The sequence below is a fragment of the Salmo salar genome, chromosome 27, assembly GCF_965601325.2.
Source record: "Salmo salar chromosome 27, fSalSal1, whole genome shotgun sequence".
NCBI lineage: Eukaryota > Metazoa > Chordata > Actinopteri > Salmoniformes > Salmonidae > Salmo > Salmo salar.
Window position 1 is genome coordinate 24,121,925 of NC_138317.1, and position 22,914 is coordinate 24,144,838.

Here is a 22,914-nt window from a genome sequence, read left to right on the forward strand (position 1 = left end):
CACACACGCACACACACACACAGACACACACACACACACACACAAGGGGTGACAGGGTGGTCACAGCATGCTATGTAGAGCTGCATGAGATCATCTTCCCTGCTCAGTCATCCCACCCTCTCTCCCTTTGTTCATTTCTCAGGATAAATCACAACTGTTCTCCCACCGGAGATCAACATCAATTGAATAGCCATCACTTAAATTGGTACAAGCCTTGCTAGAACAATCATACTAAATTGGTGAGAGCCCAGTAGGAGAAAAACACATACCAATTGGACATCACCTAAATGGCTACGAGCCTTGCTGGAGAATCACCCTTACCGAATGGCATCCTTCTAAACTGGTGAGGGCCTAACAGGAGAATCACACTTACCGAATTGCCATCGCTAAAATTGGTGCAAACCCAAAGTGAGAGTTGCTGGCAAGAGCTCTGCTGTGAATTGTTTTTTTCACCATGGGAAAATGGCCCAAACAGGTTAATGGAGAGTAGACACTTGGCATGATTGGCCAGTTATTATATGTTAAAGGTGTGAGACATCCATGGTGAGAAGCAGAACACCTCTGTGCTCTCCAGCTATGAGTTAACCCTTTAAGCAGTCTACTCTTGCTTTCAGTGTTCAGCACCACATAAATAAACTCAGCAAAAAAAGAAATGTCCTCTCAGTGTCAACTACGTTTATTTTCAGCAAACTTAACATGTGAACATAACAAGATTCAACAACTGAGACATAAACTGAACAAGTTCCACAGACATGGGACTAACAGAAATGGAATAATGTGTCCCTGAACAAAGCGGGGGGGGGTGTCAAAAGTAACAGTCTGTATCTGGGGTGGCCACCAGCTGCATTAAGTGCTGCAGTGCATCTCCTCCTCATGGCCTGCACCAGATTTGCCAGATCTTGCTGTGAAATGTTACCCCACTCTTCCAGCAAGGCACCTGCAAGTTCTGACATTTCTGAGGGGAATGGCCCTAGCCCTCACCCTCCAATCCAACAGGTCCCAGACGCACTCAATGGGATTGAGATCCAGGCTCTTCGTTGGCTATGGCAGAACACTGACATTCCTGTCTTGCAGGAAATCACGCACAGAACGAGCAGTATGGCTGGTGGCATTGTCATGCTGGAGGGTCATGTCAGGATGAGCCTGCAGGAAGGGTACCACATGAGGGAGGAGGATGTCTTCCCTGTAACGCACAGCGTTGAGATTGCCTGAAATGACAACAAGCTCAGTCTGATGATGCTGTGACACACCGCCCCAGACCATGATGGACCCTCCACCTCCAAATCGATCTTGCTCCAGAGTACAGGCCTCGGTGTAACGCTCATTCCTTCGACGATAAACGCGAATCCGACCATCGCTCCTGGTGAAACAAAACCACGACTCGTCAGTGAAGAGCACTTTTTGCCAGTCCTGTCTGGTCCAGCGACGGTGGGTTTGTGCCCATAGGCGACATTGTTGCTGGTGATGTCTGGTGAGGACTTGCCTTACAACAGGCCTACAAGCCCTCAGTCCAGCCTCTCTCAGCCTATTGTGGACAGTCTCATCACTGAAGGAGGGATTGTACGTTCCAGGTGTGACTCGGGCAGTTGTTGCCATCCTATAACTGTCCCGCAGGTGTGATGTTCAGATGTACCGATCCTGTGCAGGTGTTGTTACACGTGGTCTGCCACTGCGAGGACGATCAGCTGTCCATCCTGTCTCCCTGTAGCGCTGTCTTAGGCATCTCACAGTACGGACATTGCAATTTATTGCCCTGGCCACATCTGCAGTCCTCATGCCTCCTTGCAGCATGCCTAAGGCACGTTCATGCAGATCAGCAGGGACAATGGTTATCTTTCTTTTGGTGTTTTTCAGAGTCAGTAGAAAGGCCTCTTTAGTGTCCTAAGTTTTCACAACTGTGACCTTAATTGCCTACTGCCTGTAAGCTGTTAGTGTCTTAATGACCGTTCCACGGGTGCATGTTCATTAATTGTTTATGGTTCATTGAGCACACACGGGAAACAGTGTTTAAACCCTTTACAATGAAGATCTGTGAAGTTATTTGGATTTTTAGGAATTCTCTTTGAAAAGACAGGGTCCTGAAAAAAGGGATGTTTCTTTTTTTTCTGAGTTTATCATAGAATACATTAGAATTGTACTGCATCAGTCCATCTACTGAGATGGACATGTCTTTGCTCCCAACCAAACCCAGAAAACAAAAAAGAACTTAAATATTGTAAAGTGATAAAATAGGTGATTAAACAACAAGGTAGTCTATATATGTCCATACCAGTGAGCAGCGGCTCCAGGCCCCCCAGTCAGACAGGACACAGTCCTCTGGGCAGGGCAGCTGGCTGTCTCTGGCCCCTAGGGGCATCTCCTCTGGGTCACACAGGTAGTCCTCCACAGAGTCCGACGGCCCATCCATAGTGTTCTGCATACACCTGGACAGAGGGGGACAATAATCTAGTAATACTGATTGTCCCTGTCATGCCAAATAGTGTTGTTGTCGTCGTCGTCACCCCGCCCCCCCATCCGATGAGATCAGCTAGGGCTGTTGCTAGAACTTACAAAATTCTGACCGGCCTACACTCCATTTGGAGCTGAATTGAATAAGTCAAATAGGTTAAGCTGTATCTATAAGAGCTGATTGTCCATACCTGACTTTTCTGGTCTGCACTCCTTCACCACAGTTCTCCTTCAGGTCCACGTTGCTGACCTTCCAGACACTCCAGGGTTCAGCCACCCACACGTATTGACCACAGTCACTGAGACAGGGAACCACCTCATACACCTTGTGAGAGACCACTAGACTGTAAGCCATCTATAGTCACTATAGCCATCTATAGCCATCTATCGTAACTCCAGTCAACTTTTAGTCATTTTTGTGTAATTTTTTAATTTTAATTGTGATTAATTGCATTGTCTGAAAGAGTTGAAAACACAATGAAAATATCCAAAATACATAAGCTAAAATCTACAATGCCATGTAAAAACAAGTTGACATTGAAGTTAAAGAAAGTGTGCTTTCTCAATTTACCTAATTTTGCTAACGTTACTTTGGACAAAATCAAGACGTCAATATTCTTGTCATAAAAAAATAATAATTGTAATTTAAAATCTTAAATTACAGCTCACTTTGAGCTAATTCAGAATCGCGATGAATCGTGATGAATCACAACTGGATCATCTGTTTTAATCATTTGACAGCCCTATATAAAAGGCAAGTGAGAAGTCACTCACCTGAGCCTGTGGAGGGGGTCAGTTCATACACCCAGGAAAAGAAGAAGAGACCAGGGGGAAACAGACAGTGAGTGTTTAAATACAGGCTGATTTAACCTTACAAGTACAAGCCCTAACTTGGCTAATGAATAAAACACTGAAAGATGTCCACTCTGGCTTCTTTAAAAAATAAACACTATTTTGGTTCCTTTAATCTAATGCATTAAATCATAAGTATTTTCATTAAACATTAAAACAAGCCAGGGACCTCTACCATCTACCATGTTCTAGGTGAGAACAGAGAGTCAAGACTTCTGCCGAGTGGCGCAGAGGTCTAAGGTACTGCATCTCAGTGCTAGAGGTGTCACAACAGACCTTGGTTCGATTCCAGGCTGTATCACAACCGGCTGTGATTGGGAGTCCCATAGGGCAGCGCACAATTGGCCCAGCTTCGTCCGGGTTAAGGTTTGGCCGTGGTAGGCCGTCATTGTAAATAAGAACTTGTTCTTAACTGACTTGCCTAGTTAAAGAAATAAAATATCCCTTACTCTTTACCCCCTAGACACTAAGTTGTGGAGATCTGAGTAGATTTGATTGGTTTAAGCAATATGGTACAAATCTGTCCAATCTTCTCAGATCTCCACAAGTGTCAAGGGGTTAGGGTTGTTTCTAGACAGAGCCAAGAGTGATGAACGTCCCCCAATCACCTGGTTGACATGGTCCAGTTTGGGGCACGGTCTACCACCGTTGTAAGGCTTCTCCCTCAGCCACTTGGAACGCACTTTGACCCCGCTGCCGCAAGACTTGCTGCATCGTGACCAGTTGGACCACTCACTGAGTTTACAGTCAGATGGACAGGGGATGATGCAAGCCTCCTCAATATACCCTTAAACCACAAAGAGAGACAACTAGGCTTCAGTATAGTTTCATCATCTGACAGCATCTGTATCAGTTTACACAGTTAGTGATGCATCAAGCTACTGTATTCAGTTATACAACATACTGTGAAATTGGGTTATAACATTTAAACTTGTAAAATATCTAACTGAACAGCACCTGGAGTAAATCCAACATTCCTACTGATGAAAGGCTACAGAGATGATTATAAGAACTGAGATGGCAGCGCAGGGCAACACACAGCATTATAACACTGTTTACTGGAGCTTGGCAAATACAATGAAACAAGAGAGCAGCAGCCTGTTGTGTGATTTAGAAGGCTGTTGTTTTCTATGTGAGCCAGTCACACACACAGAGAGAGACAGAGAGACAGAGAGACAGAGAGACAGAGAGACAGAGCGACAGAGAGAGAGAGTCACACAGACACACAGAGACAAAGAGAATGGCGAGAGCGAGAGACAGACAGAGACACAGAGACACACAGAGAACAACAGAGACACACAGACAGAGAGAATGGCGAGAGCAAGAGAGAGCAAACGAAAGCTAGAGAGAGAGAGAGGTCATGATTTTTTGGTTTTTGGCAGGAGTGCCTCTCTCTCGGCTTGTTATTTCTGTTTATCTGCGCGAGGGTGGATTACTGAGCCTCATTTGTCCACTGAAAGAGTAGGGAGGTCATTGCTCTTAGCTGAAGCTAGTTCACAACACAGGAACCTGCAAGGATCCACAGTAATGGAAAATACATTAACATACAGTGAGGGAAAAAAGTATTTGATCCCCTGCTGATTTTGTATGTTTGCCCACTGACAAAGAAATGATCAGTATATAACTTTAATGGTAGGTTTATTTGAACAGTGAGAGACAGAATAACAACAAAAAAATCCAGAAAAACACTCCCTTTAAGTGTGCTCCTAATCTCAGCTCGTTACCTGTATAAAAGACCCCTGGGAGCCAGAAATCTTTCTGATTGAGAGGGGGTCAAATACTTATTTCCCTCATTAAAATGCAAATTAATTTATAACATTTTTGAAATGTGTTTTTCTGGATTTTTGTTGTTGTTATTCTGTCTCTCACTGTTCAAATAAACCTACCATTAAAGTTATATACTGATCATTTCTTTGTCAGTGGGCAAACATACAAAATCAGCAGGGGATCAAATACTTTTTTCCCTCACTGTATTATGAATGAGGAATTTTAAAGTTCAAGTTTGAGTTATTATTTCTTAGATTCTTTTACATCTGGTAAATGTATGATTCTGAACTTGCTGACGTAAGATGAGATCAGAAGAACAAACACAGTCTATTTTTCCCTCTAGGACATTTTACAAAGACTAACAGCGTTATTAGAGGGAGATTTATTGTTGCCCAAATTGATTACCCCATAATCTCATTGTATTTGGGCTTTTGTTTGGTTATATATTTAGAATTCTTCTAGATTTTATAGAAGTCACCTGGTTACCATTCCCAGAAGACCCACAAAACATAACAATTTGGAAACCACTAGTGAACCAAAATGAAAAGACGAATCAAGATGGCCCTGGAGGAACTGACCCGTGTAAGTTACAGACTCTCTTCAGATACACTAATGCTACTACAGATACACTGCAGATGTATTTATATATTTTTGGGGTTCTATATAGAGCCATTTTGAGGGCCATATATGAAACAAGCTATTGAACCCTTTGTGTTCTATATAGAGAAGCTACTAGAAGACTGTTTTAACATGGGTCCATCATGTCAAGCCCACATAAAGCAGGGAATTCAATTGTCTCCATAGTACCCATTATTGGACAGACTTTACGGTATTTTGTCTGTAAAAACAATCAGGCGATGTTTTTTAGAACCCAATTCATACAGTCCCATTTTTACCACCTTCTCGCCAGGATAAGACTTTTATATCTCCCGTTCACATGCCGGCAGGTTTAGGATTGGGAATAGAGTGGGCCGATGCGCGTGGACGTCTATTTTAATTAATCCATTGAATATACACTATCACAAAGAAATTCATTATTAATTGGTTTTAGGCAGGTCCTAAGAAACATCATAAGACTAATAAAATGTATTTTCAAAAGAATAGAATGGCATATTTTGAGTTTGATAATGTTACTGGTCTGTGCAGTCTTTAGGCTACACGGCTCCTAATGCAAATTAAATCAATAGTTGTTTTGTTCATTAAACCGTCAACACATATATTTATATTAGGCTTTATAGTATGCTAAGAATATCAATATAACAGAATAAAATACAAATCTTGCGTCCCGCAGAGTCACGGCAGCGTGTAGAACCGCTGTCATATAAAACATATAGAACGTTTCATCTCTTATATTGAGAGTATCTTCATCAACAACCTCTGCGGGCATTTGGAGATGCCTATACGCAGTCGAGCAAAGATAATAGACCTACACTTGATTCAGGCTACATTATTGCATGCTAAATGTTTCTGATCAGTGATAGATGAGAAAACTACACCACCTATTTGCCCAGCCAGAGAATTAACCAAATATACAGACGGAGATTCAGTGAAACAAAATCACATTGATGATTAAGACAAGTCACAGGCTTTTGGTCGGGAGTAGGCCGAGGTTACTAAGCGACAGAGCGAAGAGCAAAATAATCCACTTGATAAACTACATAACATGCTGGAAAAATGTTCTGATGAGCAGCACTTACCTCAACTTAGCTAAAATTTCCGCAGCCTAATTGTAGCTTAACCAATATCCAACCGAAGAAAAATCTGACATTGATTGATTTGTCAAGAGTCCCCACGCTTGCCTCAAAAAGGTGCGGAAATAGTTGACCACACGCTAATAATTCTAATATATTTTAAGAGTTTCAGTAAGCAACAGTTTGATGCCTTCAATTGCATTAGTTTACTTTATTCCAATATTTTCGTCATTCAGTGATATTTATTCCCACAGTAATTATTTCTGGATCCATCCATTTGTGGCTAAGAAAGCAGTGCATGTGGTTGGTGGGCTATGGGAAGAGATGAGTGAAGTGACATGCCTTGCAAAGTTTACAACTGCCAGGAGGATAGTAGTAAGGGGTGCTGCCTACAGTTTTTTATTTATTTTTTATTTTACCTTTATTTAACTAGGCAAGTCAGCTAAGAACAAATTCGTATTTACAATGACGGCCTAGGAACAGTGGGTTAACTGCCTTGTTCAGGGGCAGAACAACAGATTTGTACCTTGTCAGCTCGGGGATTCAATCTTGCAACCTTTCGGTTACTAGTCCAACGCTCTAACCACTAGGCTACGCTGCCGCCCCAGTAACAACCATCAATAGTTTAAGAGAGTAGTGCGTGCCAATGACGCTTCAGTATTTCGGTTCACGGAAATAAAAGTTTAGGTTTTGATATTGGCCAGATATAAAAATGGCATAAAAATATGGTGGAATGCTAAAGTTGGCCGAAAAACGTATTGGTTTGAAAGCTGTATAGGTAACCATATACCTTCAATGAATTTTAATGAATTTTAATGTAATTTATTCATTTTATTTTTATTTATTTAATGTATTTAAATAATAATAATAATTAGAGTAATAATCCAATAAAAAAATACAATAAAATAATGTAATCCATAGCACGTGTGGGAGCCAATCAGGTAGGTTGATTGTGTTGTTGGAGCAGTAGAGCTACAATACCAGTAACTCCTGTATAGCCATTGCATCATCACTGATCTCCTATGGTTCCTTAAGCTTGAAAAAATGCCACCCTAATCCTTCATAGTGTGACGTGTAGGACACTTGGGTAGTGGTGTTGGAGAGGTAGACATACAGTACAATAGCAGTAGCTAGTGTCTAACAATTGCTTGTGACATCTCATCACGTCGCAGCTCTACACTATGAACCATACCTCAGGCCCTATACTGCAAGTGAAGCTATGATTCATAAAGGCATGGGTTTTTACAGAGAACAAACACTGAAGCCCACTCACTGCTCTAAGCACTTGGTATAGTGCTACGTCTTCCATGGGTTTACATGGACGAGACAATAGCACTGTGATTCCTAACTTTCTTCTCCACGTTGGTTGGAAGGCGATATTACTGTGTATTCCTGAACGCTAATACAGCTTGTTGGGACGAAAGCAGCTCTGATGCTCTACATCTGCATTGCTTTCTCTTTGGGGTTTTAGGTTGGGTTTCTGTATAAGCACTTTGTTACATCTGCTGGTTTAAAAAGGGCATAATAAATACATTTGATTGGTTTAAATGTGATGAATGTTCCTTTGACGGATTTGGGCTAAGGGCAGAGCGACTGTATCCAGCCGAGCAGGCCCTTCCTCTTCCTTATCACATTGATTTGTTCTCTATTGAATTTACAATCAGTGGATGCTGAAAAGGACACAGTGAGATGAGTGTTTGCTCTGCACTCTCAACCTGACATCAAATTGGGTCCAATGGAGCCTCATCAATAGAACACATATGTAAATGTTGAATAAATACTTTCTTGATGGAGAGAACAAGGGAACAACATTATCAAAATGTATTCAATAATGGGCTGAAACAAACTGATGAGAAATCCAAAGACCAAAGCCAAAGCATTTTCAATTGCCTTATCTTGCATTTCTCCACACTCGTTTTCTGTTTTCTGTAACAGGAACTGTCATATCACTGAGCATGCCTTTAAATGGAGATACAGACACCCTGTATGAATCACAGTGGCTATGTTTAATGCATACAGCTTCAAGGGAGTTGATGTGAGATGGAAGAGAGACACTGGATGTTTCAGACACTTTTTGTGACTCCCCGTGGCTGTTGCACCGTGACAAAGCTACTGTAGACTTACCATCATAACATCATCATACATAACGAGGTGACGTCCTCCTTATAGACATGAACAATAATTGGATGTTGGTGAGAGGCCTGTAAGACTCACCGTGGCTGTTGCACCGTGATGTCTCCACCAGTCTGTTGTCCTGGTCGTAACACACCATGGCCTGGTAGCGGTAGCCCTGGCCACACTCCTTGATGTCCCCCTGGATCTTCATGGCCAGCTGGCCCTCCACGCGCCCACCCTCAGGCAGGATGCAGTCCGACCAGTTCCCCACGGGCTGGGCGTTGTACTTGTTACAGGGGCAGTACTGGATCTCACTGAGGGGGTACACCTGGTTGTTCTTACACTGGTCTCGCTTTTTGCTCTTCCCTGAGAAGAGAGAAGGGAGAAAGGTAGGACAGGCGATCAATCAAAACCGATATGCAGCGTGGCTGTCTAACTCATACAACCCGAACGGCAATCACTTAGAATGGTAATAGCCAAACTGGAGAATAACCACACCGAATGGAAAGTATTGAAAGAAACGTTGTAACAAGCCGGTATCCTGGATCCAGATAAAGGATAGAGATTATCATATATATTTTTACTCAACATCCGCTAACTTGGACCAGGTGAAAATGGGAGGGGGGGGGGGGTTCGATAAAAGTCACTTCTAGCAACGTGAGCTTTTCCTGAAGAATCTAAGGGTCCTATAGGCTTATCCTATATAATCATTTATGCTGTACATTCAACTGACCTCCAGGCATACTATGGAGGGCACTTAGACTGTTGACTGACCAAATTAGATTTGTGACACTCTGGCATTCAACTATGCAGTGATACTGTCTCCCTCGCACTGGAACCTTAACGTCAAAGTCATGTCAAGTACTTCAGTCTCTTTAGGTAGGAAGCTGCACTAACAGATCTATAGGACCAGAGGAAATAGGATCTAACCCTCATACTAAGCTTAACCATTAGGGGGATGAAATAAATAAATATGTGAGCCTGTATCAGTATTTCGGGATGACTTCTTCTGAACTTGCAAACTGTGGCCAAAGACTCTAGTGGCATTGTGTCCCTACACAGACAAAAAGGACTAAGTTAGTTCGTTTACTGTACTTGTAGACCTACTACAGTCCACTAAGAGACGAAGAGAACTAACCGCAGGGCTTCCAGGATTTCCTCCATCAACATAGCGAACTGCTTCAGAGACTGACAGTCTGGGGTTCTAATCAAATCAAGCTGTATTTATTCAGACATGGAATGCAATGCATTCTAATAAAAACGAATAAAAACAATACAAATAAAAGCTGAAATATTTACTACACAACAAACATAAGATTAAAAAAACGTAAGAATGACAAAAATGAAACAACTAAAAAGCACCCTAAGGAAAGTTTAAAAGATGCATTTTAAGATCTATTCCACAGTCCTCCTGTCATAATAACCAACAGAGGACATGGGAATCAGATTATATCCCAGAGAAATAGACGTGCAGTGAATGTAAGTAACCTCACTATGTTCCTTCAACTGTTAGCTCCGAGGGTATTGTCTTTAATAACCATATGCCCCAGTGGCGGTCGGTGACATTTAAGAGGAGGGAGGATGCATATTTTTTTATGAGCATGGTCATATTTCTATTACAGCATATTAGATGACTGTCATTCACATTCCATTAACCCAGTTCAATGTAACAGTGATAGGTTTAGGATACTAAATGATACTCACATTTTCCCTACACCCATCATGAGGTTGCTACAACCTAGCCTATGAATGAATGTTTACAACGTAGGTGTACAGGTCATGATCAAGGTGCAGACAGTGACACATTCAATACCGCCTTGCACACTCTTGCCTGAATCCTGAATCTAGCTGATATAGGGTGTAATCATTAGTCCAACAGTTGCAAATGATAGTTTCTATTTGACAAATTAATGTATGTTTATCCCTGTTTTGTTCCGTTTGCTTCAGTTTAAGAAAGTTTAAGTTTAATATGCAGGCTGTCGGTCTAGCCACCCGACAACCTGTCCGCTCAGCCCTATCCCCTCCTTCGGACCATCTCTGGAGACCTTCTCCCATTCCTCACTTCCCTCCAACTCATTCCAGACCACGGGCTGCATCCCCTCTGACTTCAAAATGTCCCAAGTCGCTCCCCTCTTCAAGATCCCAACACTTGACTCATCTGCCGTCAAAAACTATAGACATGTATCCCTTTTCTTTTCTTTCCAAAACACTTGATCATCTCTCTCAGAACGATCTTCTTGAGCCTAATCAGTCAAGACGGATCACTCAACTGAGATTGTGTCATGGAGGCACTCCACACTGCCAGAGCTCTATTCTCTACCTTCTAGATCTATTCACTGCCTTCTACCCTGTGAACCATCATATACTCCTCTCCACCCTCTCAGGGCTGGGTGTGTCAGGCTCTGCACCCTCTTTGATTGCATCCTACTTGGGAGGCCGCTCCAAACAGGTGACATGGAGAGGATCTATTATCTGCACCACGTACTCTCACTACTGGTGTCCCACAGGGCTCGGTTCTAGACCCTCTCCTTTTCGCTCTATACACCAAGTCTCTCAGCTTCGTCATATCCTCTCATGGTCTCTCCTATCATTGCTATGCAGATGACACTCAACTACTTTTCTCCTTCTGATACACATTTTGTGACATGCATCTCTGTGTGCCTGACAGATATCTCAGCTTGGATGTCGGCCCACCACATCAAGCTCAACTTCAACAGGCCTTCATGATTGACAACTCCACAGTGTCGCCCTCCGAGAGTACAAAGAGCCGTGACCCTGTCGTTCTCTTCAAACATCAAAGCAGTGACTCGCTCCTTCAGGTTCATGATGTATAACATCCGTAGAGTACGACCCTACCTCACACAGGAAGTGGTGCAGGACATAATCCAGGCACTTGTCTGGACTATTGTAACTCTCTGTTGGCTGGACTTCCTGCTCATGCAATAAATCCCCTATAACTTATCCAGAACGCTGCAGTCCACCTGGTTTTCAACCTTCCCAAGTTATCCCATCTCACTCCACTTCTCACACACTCCACTGGCTTCCAGACAAAGCTCGCATCCACTACAAGACCATGGTGCTTGCCTACGGAGCAGCAAGAGGAATTGTCCCTTCTACCTTCAGGCTATGTTGAAACCCTACACCCCAACCCGAGCACTCAGTTCTGCCACCTCTGGTCTCTTTGCCATCCCATAGGGTGAAGGGCCCAGTCCAAGCTCTCTATCCTGGCACCCCAATGTTGGAACTAGCTTCACCCTGAAGCTAGGACAGCAGAGTCCCTGCCCATCATGCGAAAGCACCAGAAACCCTACCTCTTCAAAGAGTATCTTAAATAATCCCCCCCCACCAAACCCCCCCCCCCCCCCCCCCCCCAAAGAACTCTTTCCTTAACCAACACTTGCACTTGAAATATTAAGCCTTCTGGCTGTTTTTTGCAAGAATGAATGCAACGTTATAGCCTAAACCGTATGATAATAGCTTATAAATAATCACTATGTGGTGGTCAGCTTGTTCAGAAAGTTTTCCAACAGAATTGGCTGAATGAATGCACCCCTTATCACATGCAAACACAGTTCACTTTCATAGCTACATACAAATAGAATGATCATTTTGCTCATTGTATAATTTCTTCTTGCCTCTACACGCTCTCTTCCTCCTCTCACCTTTGTCCTTTGCATGTGGACTTCAGAGCACAATACATTAGATGTCTGTGACCAGGCGAAAAAAAACATTTCCAAGCCAAACCTTCATATCAAAACCGCTAACCGCTACACACAGCCTGCATCATTGTCACCATATTAGCTGAGGTCATAGTCAATATAGCTTCTAGAACTAACACGTTAGTAAACCGATATAATCATGCAGTACAGTGTACAGTTAGCAAGCAGTTTAGCAGTTACACCTGCAGGCCCCAGTGGCAATAAATTAATAAAATCAAACACTTGGAAGAGTTCCAGTGTTGGACAGCCATAGTGAGCTAGCTAACTTAGCATCCCTCTAAGTTTAAGCCGGGTGTTTGAATAGGCTAAACTAGCTAGCAGGATTTGCTAGCTAAGTGAAAGTGAAAGTGAAAAAATAAATACTATCAAATATAGCTAGCTCTCTCTCTCTCTCCCTTCTCCTTCATTTTTAAAGAAACAAATTTGTTCAAAACTATTGTCTTTCTCTCTGAGTCAACCTCTCACCACATTTTATGCACTGTAGTGCTAGCTATCTGTAGCTTATGCTTTCAGTACTAGATTCCTTCTCCGTTACTTTGATTGGGTGGACAACATTTCAGTTCATACTGCAAGAGCTTTTATAGGTTAGAGGACATCCTCCGGGTTGTCATAATTACTGTGTAAGTCTATGGAAGGGTGGGAACCATGAGCCTCCTAGGTTTTGTATTGAAGTCAATGTACCCAGAGGAGGACGGAAACCAGCTGTCCTCTGGCTACACCATGGTGCTACCCTACAGAGTGCTGTTGGGGCTGTTGAGGCTATGACCTTCATTGCAAAACAGTGTGTTTAATTCAATTATTTGGTGACGTGAATAGATTTAGAATATATTTTTTATGTTTCACTATTTTTATTTTCATGAAATTCACTGAGGAGGATTGTTTATCCCTTCATCCTCTGGGGAGCCTCCACTGATATCCACATATAATTGAATTCCACAGTTTGCACTGAAACTGTCTGCTTTAGGAAGAAGCCCACTGTGGGCAGCCCACTCAGTACCATTGATTTAAATGTAAATGTCACTGATGTGTCTACCTCAGATCAGCCTCTCGGAATAGCACTAAAAACAAACAAGGAACCCAGAAGAGGACAAAAATAGCCTATAGTAACATATGTAGCATAATAAACAAGGTTCATGAAATTGACAACTTATAAACATCAGAAAACATTAATATTCTGTGCATCTCTTAAACACACTTAGATAATTCCTATGATGATGCAGTAGTAGCTAGAGCATACACTGTTATAGAATACAGTATATAGTAAAGATAGAAATGCAAATGGAGGAGGTGTTGCTATGTAGGTCCAGAGTCATATTCCTGTTAGGCTGAGAGAAGATCTCATGTCAGATGATATAGAAGTAATATGGCTACAGGTTCATCTGCCTCACCTAAAGCCTATTCTCGTAGGAAGTTGATATAGACCAACAAGTGCTAAAACTCAGTATTTGGAATATGAATGCTGGATAATGTATGTGATATCAACAGAGAAGTATATTTTCTGGGTGACCTAAATATTGACTGGCTGACCACTCAAAAATAAGCTCCAAGCTGTAACCGATGCCTGCAATCTCGTTCAGGTTATCAGTCAACCTACCAAGGTATTTACAAACAAAACAGAAACTAAATCATCCACTTGTATTGATCACATCTTTACTAATGCTGCAGAAATCTGCTCTAAAGCAGTATCCACACCCATCGGATGTAGTGATCATAATAGACAAAAATAAAAAACAAAATTACAAAGTCTGGCCTTAAAATTGTATATAAGCAATCATACAAGAGTTTTTGCAATGATTCCTATTTCGAAGATATGAAAAATATTTGTTGGTCTGATGTATATGTTATGAGGAACAATCTCACGCCGCACTTGAAGCACTTATGAAACTGCTTCTTCTGGTTACTGATAGGCATGCGCCCAACAAGAAACTGACTGTTAAAACTGCTAAATCCCCATGGATAGATGATGAATTTAAAAACTGTATGGCTGAGAGGGATGAGGCAAAGGGAAGAGCAAATAAGTCTGACAACATATAGTAAATTGAGAAATCACACAACTAACAAAAAGAAGAAGAAACTATACTATGGAATGAAGATAAATTATATAAAGAATTATAGTAAAAAGCTTTGGAGTACTTTATATGACGTTCTAGGCCAAAAAGCTCTATCCTTCATTGAAGCAGATGGCTGTTTCATAACAAAACCTTTTTTGTTGACAAGATTAGCAAACTTAGGCATGACATGCAAACAACAAATGCTGAGCCTTCATATTCATGCATAATGGACAAAGTAATGAAAGGCAAGCACTGTAGTTTTTGAGTTCTGCAAAGTGTATGTGGAAGAGGTGAAATATTAATAATTAAGAACAAACCACCTGGTACCGACAACCTGGATTGTAAATTGCTAAAGTTGGTAGCGGAATACATTGCCACTCCTGTTTGCCACATCTTCAGTTTAAGCCTAGAATACTGTGTGCCCTCAGACATGGAGGGAGAGAAAGTTCATTCCACTACCCAAGAATAGTAGAGCACCCTTTAATGGTTCAAACAGTCAATCAATCAGCCTGTTACAAATGCTTAGCAAACTTTAGGAAAAAATGGTGCTTGATCAAATGCAAAGTTATTAAAATGTACACTTTCAGCATGCTTATAGAGAAGGACACTTTTGATGTCATTGATCATAACCTATTGCTGAAAAAATGTAGGTGTTATGAATTTGCATCCTCTGTCTTATTATGGATTGAGAGTTACCTGTCTAATAGAACAGACGGTTTTTGTTTATGGAAGTCTCCCTAATACAAATTCAGTTGAGTGTGGTGTACCGCAGGGCAGCCGGCTAGGGCCATTATATTTTTCTGTTTTTACTCATACCTTCCAATGATCTTGAATAAAGCCTGAGTGTCTATGTACACTGACAACTCAACAGTACACGTCGGCTGCAACAACAAAATAAATAACTGACACCCTTAACATAGAGCTCCAGTGTCACGTCCTGACCATAGTAAGATGTTATTTTCTATGGTAGAGTTGGTCAGGGCGTGACAGGGGGTGTTTTGTGTTTTTCTATGTTTTCTATACCTATGTTTAGTTCTAGTTTTCTATTTCTATGTTTTTTTGGGGGGGATGATCTCCAATTAGAGGCAGCTGGTCCTCATTGTCTCTAATTGGAGATCATATTTAAGTAGGGTTTTGTTCCATCTGTGTTTGTGGGTAGTTGTATTCTGTTACTCTATGTACCTGACAGAACTGTGAGCTGATCGTTTTCTGGTTGTTATTTTGGCTTTAGTATTTTGAGTTAAAATGCATTTCATCATGAGCACTCAACACGCTGCGCTTTGGTCCCCTCTCTACGACAGTCGTTACATCCAGTTAGTTTTAGAATGGGTAACTAGCAATAGGCTGGTGCTAAATATTTCAAAAACTAAAAGCATCGTTTTTGGGACAAATCACTCGCTCAACACTAAACGTCATTTAAATCTATTATTGAATAATGTGTCGTTTGAGCAAGCTGAGGAGACTAAACTGATGGGTGTAACCAAAGCTGTCATGGTCAAAACATATAGACTCAATGGTTGCTAAAACGGGATGAGGTCTGTCCATGATAGGGCGTTGCTCTGCCTTCTTGACATCTCAGTTGACCAGACAGGACCTACAGGCCCCAGTTTTGTTGCACCTGGACTACTGCTCAGCTGTGTGGTCAGGCGCGGCAAAGAGGGACATACATAAATTACAGTTGGTCCAGAACAAAGCCGCACATACTGTATTGCACTTAGATATACACGGAGGGAGATGTCAGTAACATACATGTCAATCTCTACTGGCTCAACACTGAGGAGAGATTGACTGCATCACTATTGGTCTTTGTGCGAGGTATTGATGTGTTGAAGGTACCGAACTGCCAGTTCAAGCAGTTGGCACACATTTCGGACACTCATTGGTACCACAAAATATTATTATGTATTTGACCTATATGTGTATGTACTGACATGTAAGCAATGTGTGACAATTTATATTTACTGTATGTACTTCTGTCCTTGAGCTGTACTTGTTTATTAATGTTCTGTGTCATGTCACGTTTCATGTTTTGTGTGGACCCCAGGAAGAGTAGTTGCTGCTTTCGCAGCGGCTAATGGGGATCCTAGTAAAATACCAAATACAAAATGTGTTAGTTTACTGTACTTGTACGGCCTACTCCAGTCCACTCAGAGACAAAGAGGACTACGTTAGTTAGCTTACTGTACTTGTACAGCCTACTCCAGTCCACTCAGAGACAAAGAGGACTACGTTAGTTAGCTTACTGTACTTGTACAGCCTACTCCAGTCCACTCAGAGACAAAGAGGACTACGTTAGTTAGCTTACTGTACTTGTACAGCCTACTCCAGTCCACTCAGAGACAAAGAGGACTACGTTAGTTAGCTTACTGTACTTGTACAGCCTACTCCAGTCCACTCAGAGACAAAGAGGACTACGTTAGTTAGTTTACTGTACTTGTACAGCCTACTCCAGTCCACTCACCCACTAGCATCCTCTTGCGGGTCTTGACGCCCACACAGTCATGTGTACAGGAAGAGAACTTGGACCAGGCGGTTAGCTGGCAGTCGTCCTGGCATGGGAGCTGGCAGAGCTGGGTTAGAGAGGGCATGGAGCTGGCAAACTTCAGACATGCTCCCATGTCCGCTTGACCCCCATCCTGCTTCCAGCATGAGACAGCTATAGAAAGAAAGAAAGAAAGAAAGAAAGAAAGAAAGAAAGAAAGAAAGAAAGAAAGAAAGAAAGAAAGAAAGAAAGAAAGAAAGAAAGAAAGAAAGAAAGAAAGAAAGAAAGAAAGAAAGAAAGAAAGAAAAAGGAATGAAGTGGTGGTTGCTATGGTGTGAGGCAATAAGCTTTGGTACACACGTTGGACACTTCATTAGGGGAGACTCACAATCTCATTTGGTTAATGCCCTTTGGCTGCATTTGGAGCTAAACATGAGAGTCCCATCACAGGCGATCAAGACCTGACTGTGTTTAAAGTGATGATTAACCTACAGTACTGTCACTGTGGGATCTGGAATGACTCATTGCTAGTTGGTATGACTCACTACATTGCATTCCAAATTGTAACCTATTCCCTGTCATGATCTAGTCAAAAGTAGTGCACTACATAGGGAATAGACTTAGATTTCATACGCACTCTCTGTCTCCTGTTCACTCAGTTAATAACACACACAGAGGCGAGAACAGCATTAAGTGATAAAACTGAACATAGTCTAATGTCTATTGACTTTCCCACCCAAACAGACCCGACTAGATATCATTGAATGAGGAGGAGCCAGAGCTCTTTATTGAATTGTCTCTCCCCCTGTGTCAATGTCTACACAGATACCATTACAGGTAATGTGGCCAAATGTGGAGTGTGAAGAAGGAGGTTGAAATGTGCTCATCATCTGATCAGATAATGGTTTTCTACTTCAAGATGCTACTAGAGGTCTGGTGCAAGGAGTGGAAGAAGAACTCTATGCTCTCAATTCACTGACTGACACCATTTTGTAAATCGAAGACAGATAGATGCATTGTTGCCGCTCTCTGTCATGCTTCGTCGAGTTCAACACAAAGCAATCCACCAGAATGAACATTTTGTGTTTAAACCTTACTGTAACTAATTGATGCCTGGTACAGCTATAGGGAAGGGTTTTGGAGGAACGATTTGGTTATTTAACCACCAGTCCCAGCGTAACATTTAGATGGAGATGAAAGATACATGAAGCCCAAGGTGTTACTTTGATGCCTATCTCCCTTTCTCACATCAACAATACTACACACTTCCACAGTCACATGCATAGTACCAAGCAAGTTAAATCAAGCGCAGATCAAATATTTAAATGTACTTCACATACTATATGAATGTGACTAGTCTCTCATGACTGTCAAGTTCAAAACCATGAAAAGGAAAAACCCAAGTAGGCCGAGATGCAAAAATAATATCTTTAATTTAATCCATGGTCAAAATAATATTTTTTTTAAAGTCTCTCATGACAAAAGTATTATCTTATATATCCATCACTTCAGATATGAACTCTTTTCCCCCAGAATCAAATTGAGTAGCTAGTGCATGCAGGATTCTGTTGCTCACCTCTAGCCTGCAGTCCAGGCCCACAGGTCTCCACAGCTCCAGGACTGTCCTGACGAACGGACCAGGGAACCAACTGGCATCGCCTCCACTTGTGTGTCTTCCACCTGCAGTAGAAGAAACAGGACACAGCTGAGTCATCTTGAGAGTCATAGTCAAAGTCTTGCTCTATTTAACTTGATACCTCTTTAGTCAAAAGAGTAGAGTGGTCTTGGTGGATGATGGAGCCTTACCTGTATCCCAAACAGACAGAAGGCGCCTCACAGTCTCTCTCCTGAGTCAACACCTCCGGGCAGTCCTGTCCCCCGTTGGCCGGCAGCTGGATGATGATGCGTTTCCTGTTCTGTTTCCTTTTCGTGTTGCCACCTTATAATAACCCATAGAAAAACACTTTATTCACACACTGACCCAATCACTAGACAGAGACAATAACAGCAGCACTCAAGCTACTTCCATCGAGTCTTGAAGTGGAAAATTATCATGATGAATACCTGTTACCTACTTGAGTAATTGCAAATCACAGGTCCTTGAAATGTCCTTGTAAAACAAGTGTTTTGTTTGCTGTTGACTTTTAGCAGCTGTGTATCATTAACCTTGACCATGAAGAACACTAAAACGTAATGTAGGAGCACAGCTGGTTCCCAGCTCTCTAGGCTGGTGTTCTCCAGCAGATATGTACTTTCCTGACCAGTTCGGAGAGAAGGTAATGAAATAATCAAGTATGGCATATTGATTGATGTGGGCTTCACTTTTCTGCTGGTGTCCACCCAACTCAGTGATTGGGTGGTGGAGGTTATATTGCCCTTACAAGAAGTCCATCAGAATCCTATTACAGTGGCCATATCCATGTTGCAATGTATGATCCATAGAGGTAACTAGCTACAGGAGATATATATACTATATTCATATTGTAGGATCTTTTGTTATATTGACAGCTCCGATGGTTCTCGTAGGAGCCGGACAAATCCATGACCATATACTCCTAGTAAAGCCAGATGATCTGGGTGCCACATTAGAAATAATACAAGCAAGATTACTAGCAGAGGCAGATTAAAGGATAAAAAAAAATAGGAAAACAAGCCCAATGACTGTTCTTATAGACTCTATAAAGTATTGCTTAGCAGATGTTTCTGGTCATGTCAAGTATTCATGAATACAACATTCACTCCCGGGAAATGGAAATCACAGAAACATATACGCTAACAAGCGTTTTCTAGCTCACAAAGAGGTTGTTGCAGTGCGGGCAAATTGCTTTAAATTGCCCCTGCACTTTCTGCTTATAAGCAGCATTTGTTCTAGTTCTTTATTTAGAAAAACGTTGCCAAGCAACAATGCGTGTTCGTTGGTAGCCGTTCTAGGATGTCACAGCTCCTAAGTGAATTACCGTTTTGACTTGATGATTCTCTCAGCTCGAAATGAAATATTTGAAGAGGAGAAGAGAAATAATTGTATAATTGTGCAAGTGTTTTGTTTATCAGATTTGCCCATTTGTCAGGGCTGTCAAAACCAGGAAGCAAGCACTTAACAACAGACCCACTATTATTTAGAATTCTCTGTTCTAATGAACTTCTTCACATGCTTTGAAGCACATGCTCATTTCAAAACCATATGGCTTAGGCTCCATCTCTTGAGCATTTTTGTCATGGACAAACTGCTCTGTATCTGTTGTACTGTAATGCATGCTTGACAATAATAGGATGTACCTGCTTGGCATATTGAATGCCACTCTCTCTTGACATAGTGGCATTTTTCCCAATAATGTGTACTTGAGTGTGTTGAGAGGCCTTTACATTGTTCTATATCTGTGTATTCTTCAGAATTTTGATAAGGCTAGTAGGTACCTTCTTTACATGTGGCAGGGCAGGCGCTCCAATCGCTGTAGGAGGTGACGCTGCAGTCTCTTTTACATGGCAGGAGGCAGGGCCTGACCGTCTCAGGACGAATACTCTCCGGACACCTGAAATCACATCATCTAGACGTGTCAAACTCATTCCACGGAGGGCAGTGTCTGCGGGTTTTTGCTCCCCCCTTGCACTTGATTGATGAGTTGATGAATGTGTAGAGATGTGTGCGAATATCGTTTATGTTTATGAATGCATATTTGTCTTGTCAAAATAATCCAACTGTTTACAGTATACAGTATATCAATACTGGGTCATTGTTGTAAGGAATGTCAGGGATTCTCCAAGTATACTATGAATCCCTGGTTTTAGGGCTTCAGATTAAGCCCCTTCATTGCTTTGAATATCATATCCCCTCTGTAACAGTGCTACATTGTTAGCTCATTCATGTCCCGTAATGGTAATGAACTCAAGCATATCATACCTGTTTCATTCGTGACATTATACGATTTCATTATTTGATATTATGATATATTAATATATCGTCCCAAACCTAGTGGGATCAAGTGTGTTTAGTGATAGTAGTTCAGCAGCTGTAACAATTTGACACCACAAATAAACCCTAATAATGTTCATGTGTGTGAGTCCCAGAGCAGCATGGTGTGATAGTGTGAAATGGTAGCTGGGTAAAATTAAACCCTGGATGGGACAATCATAAACCGCCAGAATAAAACTGCCCAGGCTTCATTACCATACCCAGCATGGGACCTAGCTCATCCCCAGTCTGCCTAGTAGCTCCAGCTCATCCTGCCAGGATAATGCTACTATTAAAGCTGAATAAATAAATAGCTAATTCATTATTATGATTCACGTCCCCTGGCAGATACCCTTAGGGTGGTAGGGAGGGAGAACCCAGATACTTTAGAACAACTGTCTGGAACCCAGGCAGAAACCCATCAGGCAACCCATCAGCTCACAGCTATGCAGCCAGACAGACAGTGGTAACAATAGGATATTGTTCCTTCCATAGATAGATACTGGGACAAAGGCTCTGTGCTTTCGTGCTTTGAATTATACTTAGCGAAGGCTTATGGAACCCTGAATACATATTACACCACATCAGCATAAGCATAACCGTTCTACTGACATTTCATTTAATTAATTTCCTCTCTCACTTTCCACAAATATTATAGTCATATAGACTTATATTGGTATTCAGTCCTCTCATTGAAGGAAGAACTCATACTCTTACAACCTTGGGTCTTTGAAAAGCTATAAATGCCATGTATTATTATTACTTTGAAGGAGGAAGTCTTACTTTGAAAAAGGAACTCTTATTTTGAAGGAGGGACTCTTACTTTTTGGGAGGCACCTGTCCTACATTGACCCGGACACAGATGACCTTCCGTGTCTGCATCCCCACAGAGCAGGAGGAGTCCCCTCCCCTGACCCCGACCCCGGCCCTGGCCCCGGCCGCTGTGGAGTTGACAGGGGGGACCGACGTGTCCTCGATACACTGTCCCCAGGGCCCTGTCTGCCAGTGGTACACAGTACAAGGGTGGTCATTGCAGCTCCGCACCTCCTGGAGAGCAATGCTGTTGGGGCACTGGACACCGCCTGTCAAACACACAACAACCAAATGGTCAATCTATGAAATATACTGTATTTATAAAACCCTATAGCAGTTTTTCAAAAAGACCCCAAAGACAAAGCAGAAGCACAAACATCACATTCAAATACAGGAGATACTACTCAGTTACATGATTGTGGTTTGCCTTGACTGGCTGCTCAGCCAGTAGTTTTGTTCGTTGAGCTGGCTATTGAGCTTGAGCTGACAACTACAAAGAGAGTAAGTTAAGCTGTATATCTCATAAACCAATCCTTCTCCACTTCCATTCAAATGGTCCAGCTGTGTCTTTGTGCTCTTAAGGTTAACTTGTCTTTTTGGTTCCACTCATTGGGTTAAAAACAACAGTACAGCTGTTTCAGAGCTAAATAAACCAGTATAGTCCCTTGGGGGAAAGCAGTCATGGAGATGGAGACAACGGAGATGAATTGACCCTGGGTCTGACAGTATCTTAGACACCAGGTGGACAGCATGTGACCCCTTCCCACCCCTCACCACAGATGGTTGTGATGTGTGTGTGTGTGTGTGTGTGTGTGTGTGTGTGTGTGTGTGTGTGTGTGTGTGTGTGTGTGTGTGTGTGTGTGTGTGTGTGTGTGTGTGTGTGTGTGTTGTATTTGTGTGTGTATGACCTCTCACCATGATTGGATGTCATTAGAGGCTGTGTCACGCTGGGATACCAGACCCCCGAGCGGAAGGTCAGCCATTACAAACCGCAACGGGCATTGACCAATCAATGAGAACCACCAAT

At 42.1% G+C, this 22,914-nt stretch overlaps 1 protein-coding gene across 1 annotated transcript in view; it reads right to left on the reverse strand.

Annotated features, from left to right (window-relative positions):
• LOC106588717 (thrombospondin type-1 domain-containing protein 7A-like) overlaps positions 1–22,914 on the reverse strand; it is a 165,408-nt gene that overhangs the window by 37,493 nt on the left and 105,001 nt on the right. The window contains exons 8-17 of the mRNA XM_014177994.3: positions 21,898–22,156; positions 20,540–20,655; positions 18,932–19,064; positions 18,702–18,805; positions 17,105–17,299; positions 8,973–9,239; positions 3,909–4,087; positions 3,223–3,228; positions 2,640–2,773; positions 2,270–2,423 (exon numbers count right to left, since the gene is read on the reverse strand). Coding sequence (XP_014033469.3) covers positions 2,270–2,423; positions 2,640–2,773; positions 3,223–3,228; positions 3,909–4,087; positions 8,973–9,239; positions 17,105–17,299; positions 18,702–18,805; positions 18,932–19,064; positions 20,540–20,655; positions 21,898–22,156 — 1,547 coding nt within the window. The remainder of the gene's footprint in view (positions 1–2,269; positions 2,424–2,639; positions 2,774–3,222; positions 3,229–3,908; positions 4,088–8,972; positions 9,240–17,104; positions 17,300–18,701; positions 18,806–18,931; positions 19,065–20,539; positions 20,656–21,897; positions 22,157–22,914) is intronic.